General features: G+C 57.6%; 1 protein-coding gene across 4 annotated transcripts; it reads left to right on the top strand.

Annotated features, from left to right (window-relative positions):
* Positions 1-32: 32 nt before the first annotated feature.
* On the top strand, positions 33-8,818 carry Rusc1 (RUN and SH3 domain containing 1). 4 transcript variants are annotated; one of them, XM_006976352.4, is made up of 11 exons: positions 33-140; positions 765-2,193; positions 2,424-2,834; positions 3,629-3,727; positions 3,842-3,918; positions 4,015-4,189; positions 4,261-4,366; positions 4,531-4,577; positions 5,077-5,623; positions 6,035-6,157; positions 8,160-8,818. In XM_006976352.4, exons 2-11 carry the CDS (start codon positions 849-851, stop codon positions 8,326-8,328), a joined length of 3,099 nt encoding a protein of 1,032 aa, XP_006976414.1. In that variant the 5' UTR covers positions 33-140; positions 765-848; the 3' UTR covers positions 8,329-8,818. The 4 variants fall into 4 exon arrangements, with proteins under 4 accessions (XP_006976414.1, XP_006976415.1, XP_042135277.1 ...); XM_006976353.4 differs by lacking the exon at positions 2,424-2,834; XM_042279343.2 differs by lacking the exons at positions 33-140; positions 765-2,193; positions 2,424-2,834 and adding an exon at positions 3,300-3,390.
* The last annotated feature ends 1,943 nt before the right edge of the window (positions 8,819-10,761 follow it).

The raw sequence follows: 10,761 nt of genomic DNA, 5'->3' as shown, positions 1-10,761 counted from the left end.
CCACGCCCGTGCACGAAGGGGTGCGGCTGCGCAGCGCAGCCCCAGTGGGCTTTGCCGGCGCCCCTCCCCTCTGCTCTGTTCCTCGCTGGGCGGGGATGCAGAAGAACCCAAGGCCGGGTCTATTGCAGGAGGAACCTCGGGTGAGGAGGGCTCTGTCTATGGGTGTGGATGGATGGACAAATGGATGCATGGGGACATGGGAGGGGAAGGGTGGTGGCTGGAAGATGGAGACGAACACAGCGAATGGACAAACCTTGTCGCGAGCTGGTGAGGGCACACAGGCTGCAGGCTTGAGCTGGACCGGGGCAGATGCAGACTGATAAGCTGAATGCTTTCTCCTCCCCAGCCCAGGCCCCTCTCCTGTGTTAACCAAATCCTTCGCCTTGTTCCCCACCATTCACCTGACTAGAGCATCCGGGCGGGGTCTCCTTCCTGCGGGGGAGGGGGTACACTGAAGGGCAGAGCTTGATTTGAAAGGATTGGGGTCTATTCCGAGCCCTAGTCTTTTTCAAGCTCCGCACCCCCACGAAGATCAGCGCAACCGCATTCTCTGACCCTCCTTTCTCAGTTCCCTGGAGGTTAAGTTCGACTCCACCAGCAAATACTGCAGTGGAAACTAATGGCCTGTTCCTGGTGATTTGAATCTCATTTAAATATCTCCCAAGGCAGCTAGATTCTTCCCAGGTCTGCTCTAGTCCTCAGTGACCTCCGGTGCCCTTACCCGCAATCTCAGTATCTGGGTTTCAACCCCCCTTGTCTTCTAGGTCTGCATCTGAATTGCCAGGTAGGTGAGTGTGAGAGGCTGGATCCTCTTGGTTCTCTGGAAGCCATCCTTCGTCCTCAGCACCATGCTGTCCCCTCAGCGGGCTCTACTCTGCAACCTCAACCACATCCACCTCCAGCATGTCTCCCTGGGCCTGCACTTGTCCCGCCGTCCTGAACTACGGGAGGGGCCTCTGAGCACACCCCCGCCCCCAGGAGACACAGGGGGCAAAGAAAGCAGGGGGCCCTGCAGCGGCACTCTGGTGGACGCCAACTCCAACAGTCCAGCTGTGCCCTGCCGCTGCTGCCAGGAGCACGGACCCAGCATAGAAAACCAGCAGGACCCTTCCCAGGAGGAGGAAGAGGCCGCCTCGCCTTCAGATCCGGGATGCTCCTCCTCTCTCAGCTCCTGCTCAGATCTCAGCCCTGATGAGTCCCCGGTGTCAGTCTACTCTCGCGACCTGCCTGGCAATGAGGATGCCCACCCTCAGTCCAGCATCTTCCCTGTGGAGCCGGGCTCTCCTCTGGCGTCCGCGGGCCCTGGCACCTGCTCTCCGGACAGCTTCTGCTGCTCTCCGGATTCTTGCTCCGGAGTATCTTCCCCACCTGGACCTGGACTGGACTCCAACTGCAACGCCCTGACCACCTGCCAGGACCTACCTTCCCCAGGCTTGGAGGAAGAGGAAGACAGTGGGGAACAGGATCTCGCTACCTCTGAGCTTTCAGAGACCGAAGATGGGAGAATCGACTCAGGGAAAGCAGAGCCCAGTTGGAAAATTAACCCCATTTGGAAAATTGACACAGAAAAAACTGAAGCTGGATGGAAAACCGTCGAGAACAGTGACTCTGGTTGGAAAATCGATGAAAATACAAACTCGAGCTTGAAAACAGAATCTGGGAAATTGGCTTCTTGTTTGAACACCAATTCTGGTTCGAAAATAGATGCAGGGAAAATTGATGGGGGATGGAGAGGTGACGTCAGCCAGGAGCCGGTGCCCCATCGGACAATCACGTCCTTCCATGAGCTGGCCCAGAAGCGAAAGCGGGGTCCGGGGCTGCCCCCCGTGCCGCAGGCCAAGAAAGATCGCAGCGACTGGCTCATCGTCTTCTCGCCTGACACCGAGCTCCCGCCGACTGGGTCCCTGGGAGGTTCTTTGGCACCTCCCCGAGAAGTCACCACCTTCAAGGAACTCCGGTCGCGAAGCCGAGCCCAGCCGCCGCCAGTCCCGCCCAGGGACCCTCCGGCTGGGTGGGCTTTGGTCCCGCCTCGACCGCCTCCCCCTCCTGTCCCTCCGCGGAGGAAGAAGAATCGACTTGGGCTGCAGCCCATCGCCGAGGGGCTGCCGGAGGAGGGCAGGGCTGGCAGCCCCGCGGTGGGTGAGGAGGCCCCCGCAGCCCCGGAGCCCGAGGAGCCGCGCGCGCACGCCGTGGGTAAGAAGCGCAGACCCGTAGGAGGGCGGGTCCTGAGCCCGCCCCTCATCCCCTCCTTCTGCGGTGTCCTCCCTGCCCCAAGGCCAGGGCGCGCTGGGGAAAGGGAAACCGGGTGGGTCTTGGAGTGAAGGGACTAACTCTTTGCTCCTCTTTCTCCCGCCCCTCCTTGCCTGGCTGTCGGCCCCGCTACCCTCCCCCTCTGCACCTGGCCTCGCCAATCCCGCCTGCAGCCGGTCCCCCGCTATTCCCTCGGCCCCCGGTTTTCCGGTTCTCGGCCGACGGGCGCCCCCTGTTGGAGGGTGGGGGCGCGGGCGCACCCGGGTCCCTGCTCTTGACGCCTTTAACCGGGTGGTCCAATTCCCGGTTGCAGCTGCCGGGGGCAGCGAGTCCCCCGGAGGAGCATCTGCTGCCTGTGCGCCTCTCCCCAGTGGGAGCCTATTCTCCTCCCACGCGGGGGGCCTTGCCTTGCCTGGCCAGCCCCGAGCTGGCCCTGCTGCTCTCCCCGCTCTTCCCTAGAAGTAGCACCTTCCCTGCCGCGGCGCCCCCACCCCGCCAGGTTCCCGCCCCCCCGCTGCCAACACCACCGCGTCCTCCGACCGCCCCTCGCTGGACCAGAAGGCCACCGCCTCCGCCCAGGCAACGTAAGACGGACCTGGGCCAGCGCCGCGGGCCGCGCCTCGGCCCGCCGCCCCTCCTGCCCTGGGCCAGCCTGCGTTTCGGCCTTTTCCTAGGGTGCCTGGCTAGATCTCGCCCTTGGAGTGGGGCAGATTCCTAGCGGGTTCACTAGTTCCGGGGAGGCTGGCCTTGCTCCACGTTCTGGGGGTGAGGAGCGTGACTGCTCTCCCCGCTGAACGCCGGCTCCACCCGGTCTCCAGCCCAGCTTAAGGGGTCCATTGTTAGGGACCTGGGGTCACACCCTTTGTGGAATTCCTCCGCTAGGGGAAGTTCTCGGAGGCGGTGGTTCTGACCCACTGTCCCCTCCCAGGAGGCTCTAGCCACACCTCCTCCATGAATCCCGCCCCCAAGTAGGGTGAAGCTGGAGCTTTGCACTAACGAGGTGCAAGGTGACTACGTGGGTTCCCCAAGACTCTCCACCCTTTCCCGTCTGTCTTTCCATTGGTCGAGGCTCCCACGTGCTCAGTGGGTGCAGCCCTCAAGTTCCTCACCCCGTCATCTCCCTACTTAAAGGCCCAGCTGGTCGGTGTGGCTCCCTGACTTTCCGGAGAGGAAGGGCAATGGGAACCGAGGTGGGGGTGGCGGTGGCGAGGGCTGGGCTTTACTTAAGACTACACACTCCTCTCTCCGCCTCAAGTGGCTGCGTTCTTTCTCCCAGGACTCCCAAACCACGTCCTCCTTGTGACCCTTGGGAGTCGGCGGCGTCCTCCTTGTAACCCTTGGTAAGAAAGCGTCATTGCGTTCTTCTTCCCTTACATAGTGCGTAGTTCCTGGTCGTTTGCCGGTGTTCCCGGGGCCCAGCGGCTGTGGATGGCAGAAGCCCAGAGTGGGACTGGCCAGCTGCAGGAGCAAAAAAAAGGTAGTTCGCCCTTCCTGCCTTCTGTCTGAATCCTCAGCCTTGGTCTTCAGCTATCCGCCCCGTTCCCCCGCTCCCCAGACCAGGGGCTTTGATGTGTCTTCCATCTCCACCCAGGTCTCCTGATAGCTGTTAGTGCTTCAGTGGACAAAATCATCTCGCATTTTGGGGCTGCTCGGAACTTGGTTCAGAAGGTGAGTTTATTTGGAGAGAGGTGAAAGGGCGCCCGAACACTTGGCCGGCGGTGGCTAGCCATGCTTCTGGACCCGCTCGCTTTGCGCTGTCCCCAGGCCCAATTGGGGGATAGCCGGCTGAGCCCGGATGTGGGGCATCTGGTGCTGACCACCCTCTGCCCGGCCCTCCATGCTCTGGTGGCCGATGGACTGAAGCCATTCCGGAAGGACCTCATCACGGGGCAGCGCAGGAGCAGCCCTTGGAGCGTGGTGGAGGCATCCGTGAAGCCAGGTGAGCTGTGAGGCAGTGGGATCCGATGGGGACGGGGCCCGGACCTGGCTGACGGCGGCCCCTGTCCTCAGGTTCCTGCACACATTCGATGGGATCCCTGTACAGCCAGGTCAGCCGCCTGGCCCCGCTGAGCAGCAGCCGCAGCCGATTCCACGCTTTCATCTTGGGCCTCCTCAAGTGAGTGGCCTTTCCCCCGCTGCTCATTGGCCTTGGAACCACCAGCACTTCATGGCTAGGACCCGGTAGTGGGTGCCCCATGTTTTCAGAGGCCTCCCCTCTCCCGTGTCATCCCTCACTCCCCACGTCCTCCCTAAATTTACCCCCTCTCCTTTCCCCCCCAGCACCAAACAGTTGGAACTGTGGTTTTCCAGCCTCCAGGAGGATGCAGGTCAGCAGCCCAGATGGGAGGGCGTGGTGGTGGTGGTGGTGGTGGTGGGTTAGGAGAGGACAGTCCCCCGCCTGCTGGTTCCCAGGCTTCAAGCTCTGGGAAGAGCACGGGTGGAGGAGAGCCCAGGCGACCTGGCCCTTCGTTGTTCCCACTCGAGGACATCGTGGCTTCCTTGCCTCGCCCCCTTGCCCTTCTTGCTCCCTCGATAGCTTTCATTTCTTCTGTGGGTCCCTTCCTCTGTGAGGTTCCATCTCCACCCTGAAAGGGGAGGTCCTCACCTCTGCGTGTGTTCCCAGGCCCTTGGCCTCTTCCGTTCTAACCTATAATGTTTCTCCGTTGGCAACACTAACTGGGCATATCTCCCGGTGGAGGCAATGGTTCCACCTGGGCACAGGGCGGGGCCCCTGGGCCCCACCCAGAGCGGGGTCTGGGAGGTACTGGCTCCTCTGGGATCGGTGCAGGATGCGCTCTGGGGCTGACGCGGGCGGCTCTTCCCCAGGTCTTCTGTCCCTCTACCTGCCCACCGGATTCTTCTCCCTGGCGTGCGGCAGCTGCCCATCGCTGTCCACAGAGCTGCTGCTGCTGCTGCAGCCGCTGTCCGTGCTTACCTTCCACCTGGACTTGCTTTTCGAGCACCACCACCACGTGCCCGTCGGCCTGCAGCAGGCTCCTGCCCCCGCGGGCCCCCCTCCTGCCCTCCAGCAGACTGTGCAGGCCGTACTGCAGTGGGGGGGCCGCTTGGCTCAGAGTCTCCGAGGGACCTCAGGAGAGGCCACTACAGACCCTTCAGCGCCCCCGACCCGCCCTCCAGCAGGCAGCTGGTGGGATCAGCTGACCCAGGCTTCTCGGGTCTACGCCTCTGGCGGCACTGAGGGCTTCCCTCTTCTCCGGTGGGGACCCAGGCGTCCTGGGACTGCGGCTGAGGGCACACAGGAGGCACCCCCACCCACAGAACAAACCACACCTGGCAGAAGCGTGTGGTTGGGGCGGCTGTTTGGTGTCCCCGGGGGCCTCTCAGAAACTGAGAATGGCGCCTTCAAGTCCAGGTGTGTATGCATGCGTATGCACACGGTCCCTTCTCTGGCCTTCTGCTTCCTTCAGAGTTCACCGTGGCTAGTCGTTTATGACTCTTTAGATAATAGGTTTTTATAGCTATGGGCTCTGCTGGTCACGTGCATAAATGGTTACATTGTAGCGGCTACATAAAGTTTCTCATTTCACTTCCTCATCCTTAGAGCTGAAAATGTTTATCTGGCCCCTGAGAAAAGAAAAATTCCTGACCCATTCTAGAGCCTGACCCAGCAGGTGGCTCTCAGTGATGTCTAGTGACTTTAGCTGGTTCCACGGGTCTTACATCTGCCCTCTCTGCCCTCGGACCAGTTCCCAAACTGCCGTTGGGGGGATTCTTGGATTCTTTTCCCGGGGTATGGCTTCAGTGACCAAATCCTCTCCTCTAGGAGGCCATCGAGCTGGCTGCCCCCAACAGTGAGCGTGTTGGCTCTGGTGAAGCGGGGGCCATCTCCTGAGACCCCTCCCGAGGAGCTTGCGGACTCGCCAGCCAGCAGGGTGCAGGCTGACAGGTAAGGGCTGCACCCGTGTGTTGTGGCCACAGAGTGGGCAGGGGGTAGTGTGGAGGTCAGTTTGCAGCGTTTCTTCCCTGCTCTTCACTCCTGGGGCACTGATTCCTTTAGCTTCATCGTCTGGGAAAAGATGCTGGGCGGGCGATGGTGGCTGACAGCAGAATCCCGAGTTCCAGGCCGGTAGCGGATGCTGCACACACGAATGTGGGAATGTGGCGCACAGAACATGTGCGCAGACAGAACACCCACACACATAAAAAGTAACCAAATGGAAAAGGAAGTTTGTTTGAGAGGGTCTCGTTGTGTAGACCAGGCTGGCCTTGGACTCCTAGAGATCCACCTGCATGATTAAAGAAGGGTATACACAGTCAATAACACCCCCCCCCCCCCACGGTTTCTCTGTATAACAGCCTTGGCTGTCCTGGAACCCACTCTGTCGACCAGGCTGGCTAGGACTCACAGATCCGCCTGCCTCTGCCTCCATGCTGGGATTAAAGGTTAAAGGTGTGTGCCACCACACCTGGCAGCTATTTGTTTTTTTAAAACAAGGTGTGTTTATGTAGCCCAAACTGGCCTTGAACTCAGCCTCTCAAGTGCTGGGATTAATAGTGTGTACCACCATGTTCTGAACTCAGCGCCTGGCTCAGACTTCTACTTTGAGGCCATTTCTCTGGGTATTTTCAGTTCACTGAACTAAGCTTTTTAAATTTAATTATTAATTTACTTCTTTTGGAGACAGGGTCTTACTATGGAGCTTTGGTTGCTGGAATGCAGAGAGACCCAAATGCTGGCATTAGTGGCATGTGCTACCCACCATGTCTGGCCTAAATTAAGCTTTTTGATTTTTCATCTATTCAGTGTATTCTAGGTGCTTCTCTGGGCCAGGCATTATGCCAAGGAGAGAACAAAACTGACCCCATTTTGTTGGTATCTGATTTTCAAGGAGCATATAGTCAAATGGAGACATGTGTGGGTAGGAGATTTGACGAGCTGAGGCACGTTTGGGCCGGCAGGGCTGTAGATGTGACTAGGGGCAGAAAGGGAGATAGAACCCTCTGGGACACTGTCCCCAGGCTTGGGGCTTAAAGGGGTTTCAGGAACGGTTCTGGCATGTGTCAGGTAGGAGAAATGGGAGAAAAGGTAAGGAGCTCAAGTGTGGTAAATGAAGAACTGTGGGACATGATGCTGGGTCAGTAGGCCAGCCACAGAACCAGGATGTCATTCTGAGGCAGTGGGGAGCCTCAGAGTTGCTGAAGCCTGGCAACGGTAGACTGCCGTGAGGAGAAGGTAGACCCGGAGAAGCTCTTGGGATAAATGATTCCATGGAGCACCCCAGAGAGGTCCAAATCAGGGAGGTGGCTGTGCAGCTGAAGGGGAAGTGCATGGAGATGAGCCGGAATGAACTTTGGTAGTGGACTGACTGAGAGGAGACGCCGGATTGCCAAGAACACCCGAGGGGAGTCATGCTCCCCACCCCCCACCCCCGCGTCTGCGCGCACCATCAGGAGGGCCTGGAGTGTTAGGCGGGCCATATTATTTGCTTACTCATGTATTTTTATGTAAGTTGCATGTGTGCCTGCATGACAGAAGAGGGCATCAGATCCCATTTCAGATGGGTGTGAGCCATGTGGTTGCTGGGAATTGAACTCAGGACCTCTGGAAGAGCAGCCAGTGCTCTTAACTACTGAGCCATCTCTCCAGCCCCCTAAAATGTGTAGCCCAGGCTGGCCTCAAACTCGTGATCCTCCTGCCCCCGCCTCCTTCAGCAAACCCTACGGCGGGCCATGTTATTTGCATATGTGTAACTGCAAACACCAGAGGGAAGTGTTGGGGTTCAGGCAGGCCATGGCCCCAGAGAGACAACATGTCAGTGAGTGACCCCAAGTCTCTTCTGAAGTCAGTGAGTGTTGGCTGACCCAACAGAGGCAATCTGCCATAGGACGGTATGGCCTGGGAAGAGCTGAGCACCTTGTCCCTTACCCTTCTCTGTGACTTCCCCCAGGGCAGTCCGGGCCCTCTGTGACCACACTGCTGCGGGACCTGACCAGTTGAGCTTCCGGCGTGGGGAAGTGCTGCGCGTCATTGCCACCGTGGGAGAAGACTGGATCCGCTGCGGGCGTGATGGTGCCGAGGGGCTGGTGCCCGTGGGCTATACCTCCCTCGTTCTCTAGCTCCGGGCCTCTCTCCTCCTCCTAGGAATGGAGTAGCTCATAAATGCTGTTCACGTGAACTAAAGCGTTTTTCCGTCTGCAAACACACCTTTCTTCCCAAATCCATTTCTGTGGACAGCTAAAATAAACTTCCCTCCTCCCTCAACACCCACCTGTAGGGTGAAATCTGCTCTTGCAAACACGTAGACCTCTGTCTACAGGACTCCTTTCTCTTCCTCCATCCGCACAAGAGAACATCACCCTTCCTATCTGCAAATTCCCATCGATCCCTCCTCAGCCTTCACAGTGGACTGTGCCAGTATAGAACACGCCTCTGCCCCCAAGCCCACAGGACTGTGGTCTCCGTCTGTCCTTAGCCCTCATTGCCTGCATTTAAGATGTGCTCCTGCTGTGCGAAGTGTTGGGTGGAAGCCAGACACCCCCGGTGGGTGGGCCTCTGGCCTTCATCTGCCTCTTTCCTTCCTTATTCCAATAAAATGTGGGAGCTGAACCGATACATGTTCCTGTGGGTGTCAGGGTACAGGTACAGCTGTCGGGGAGGGAAGTCCTTTTACTGGAGCCCACGGCAGGTAGATACTTCTCTAGCATAGGTAGTTTATTTTTTTTTATTTTTGGTGGGGGTGGGGAGGCAGGATCTTACCAGGTAGCCCTGGCTGGCCTCGAACTCACAGAGATCCGCCTGGCTTTGCCTTCCGAGTGCTGGCATTAAAGGCGTGCACCTGGCTCAGACGCCAGGCGTTGTCCTGTAGAATACATTGGACTTGTGTGCTGGAGGGAGGGACACTCATGCCATGGCTCACGTGGAGGTCAGAGGACCACTTGTGGGAGGGCTTTATTTTCACCATGTCACTATGACAGCGGTTCTCAGCCTTCCTAATGCTGTGACCTTTAGGGCAGTTCCTCATGTTGTGGTGACCCTCAACCATATAATTTTCTTGGCTACTTAACAATGATTTTGCTACTGTTATGAATCGTCATGTAAATATCCGATATTTAACCTGTGAAAGGGTCATTCTGCCCTCCAAAGGAGTCAAGACCACAGTTGAGAACACTGTTCTGTTAAATCTGATGGAGTTACAGGCAGCTGTGAGCTGCTGTTCTGTGAGCTGTGGGTTCTGGGTACCACACATGGGTCTCCTCTGCAGAAGCAGGCAAACCCTCCCGCACCTTGGATTTTTCCTTTTTCCAGATGTGTGTATGTGTGTGTGTGTGTGTAGGGACATGTGCACCATGGCACACGTGTGTGGGTCAGACAGTAACTTCCGGGGGTCAGTTCTTGCCTACTATTGGGGGTGCTTGGATGAGACTCGTCTGTCTCGACGGGAAGGGCCTTTCCACTGAGTCAGCCCGACAGCCCCACATGCTCAGGTTGCACGCTGCTCTTTCACTGGATGAGGGAGCCTGAAGAAAGATGGACGCACAGCCTTGGGAACTGTCCTTTAGATTTTGAGGTAAAGGGCAGGTTTGATGCGGGAAGCAGTGGCACTTTGTGTAATGCCGCCGTCTGCAGTGGTGCAGTTTTAAGTAAAAGCCAAGTATCTTGCCACCCTTTAGCTGTTTAGGCTGGTTGAGTTTCCTGTCAATCTTTTGAAATAAAGCTTCCATCAGTTACAGAGAGGAGGGAGGGGAAACTGGCTGGTATGTAAAGTAAATGAAAAAAAAAGTTATTTAAGTAAAAAGAAAGAAGAGCTAAGATTTCCTAGGATTCACTACAAAGGTGGTCTCGATAGAAGAGACATTAAAGAGAAGAGGCAAAGTAACCAGGAAGCTATGGCCACAGCTATGAATGGGAAAGTACCAAGGAGAAACATCCATTCAGGAAAGGCGCAATAGGGCATGTAAGTCTGGGGGAGTTGATCTTTGGGAATTGTGGGTTAGTGCTAAGAGATATGCCTTGAGGGGATTAAAAACCTTGGCCTGCTGCCCTAAGCTGTTGAGAGACTCCTGGGGTGAGAAACTCAAGATGCAACCCAGCAATCAGGCTAGTCAGTTTTCCCACCCTACTTCTGGCTCTCCTTGACCCCAGGGTCAGCTCAGTAGCTGTCCTGCCCGATTCCTGCTTCCCATCCCTTGTCTAGGTTTCCCCTCCTCTGCTGGAGAAGGCAGGCAGGATGGGGGCTTAGCCTCCTGATACTGCTTAGCTGCCTCATCTCTTCAGGCCCCCTTTAGTTGGAATCCTCTAGCCTGCCCCCTTCGCCCCTCCACTCTCCCTTTCTATGAAGTCCTTTGAACAGTCCACGGCAGGGTAGCCAAGGCCAGTTGTCTTCAGCTTAGACACAGCACCGCTGAGGACGGCTGCTCTCCTGCTGACTGCTGTGACCCGGTACTCTCCTTAGGGGAGGACCGCAGAGACAGCCTGGTGCCTGAACACCAGAAAACAGGAGAAAGCTCACTTCTAGCACCTCGGCCCTCTCAACATCTCAGATCCGCATC

Source organism: Peromyscus maniculatus, chromosome 6 (genome assembly GCF_049852395.1).
Source record: "Peromyscus maniculatus bairdii isolate BWxNUB_F1_BW_parent chromosome 6, HU_Pman_BW_mat_3.1, whole genome shotgun sequence".
In the NCBI taxonomy this organism is placed as follows: domain Eukaryota; kingdom Metazoa; phylum Chordata; class Mammalia; order Rodentia; family Cricetidae; genus Peromyscus; species Peromyscus maniculatus.
The sequence above is the reverse complement of the archived record's forward strand: the minus strand, read 5'-3'. Positions and strand labels throughout refer to the sequence as shown.

What these genes read in the sequence shown, in the direction of transcription:
- Rusc1 (XM_006976352.4), top strand. Translation starts at nt 849, where the DNA reads ATGCTGTCCCCTCAGCGGGCTCTACTCTGCAACCTCAACCACATCCAC. An exon ending in ACCGCCTCCGCCCAGGCAAC is followed by an intron (nt 2,835 to 3,628) that starts GTAAGACGGACC and finishes TCCCTTACATAG; the next exon opens with TGCGTAGTTCCTGGTCGTTT. An exon ending in GCTGCAGGAGCAAAAAAAAG is followed by an intron (nt 3,728 to 3,841) that starts GTAGTTCGCCCT and finishes ATCTCCACCCAG; the next exon opens with GTCTCCTGATAGCTGTTAGT.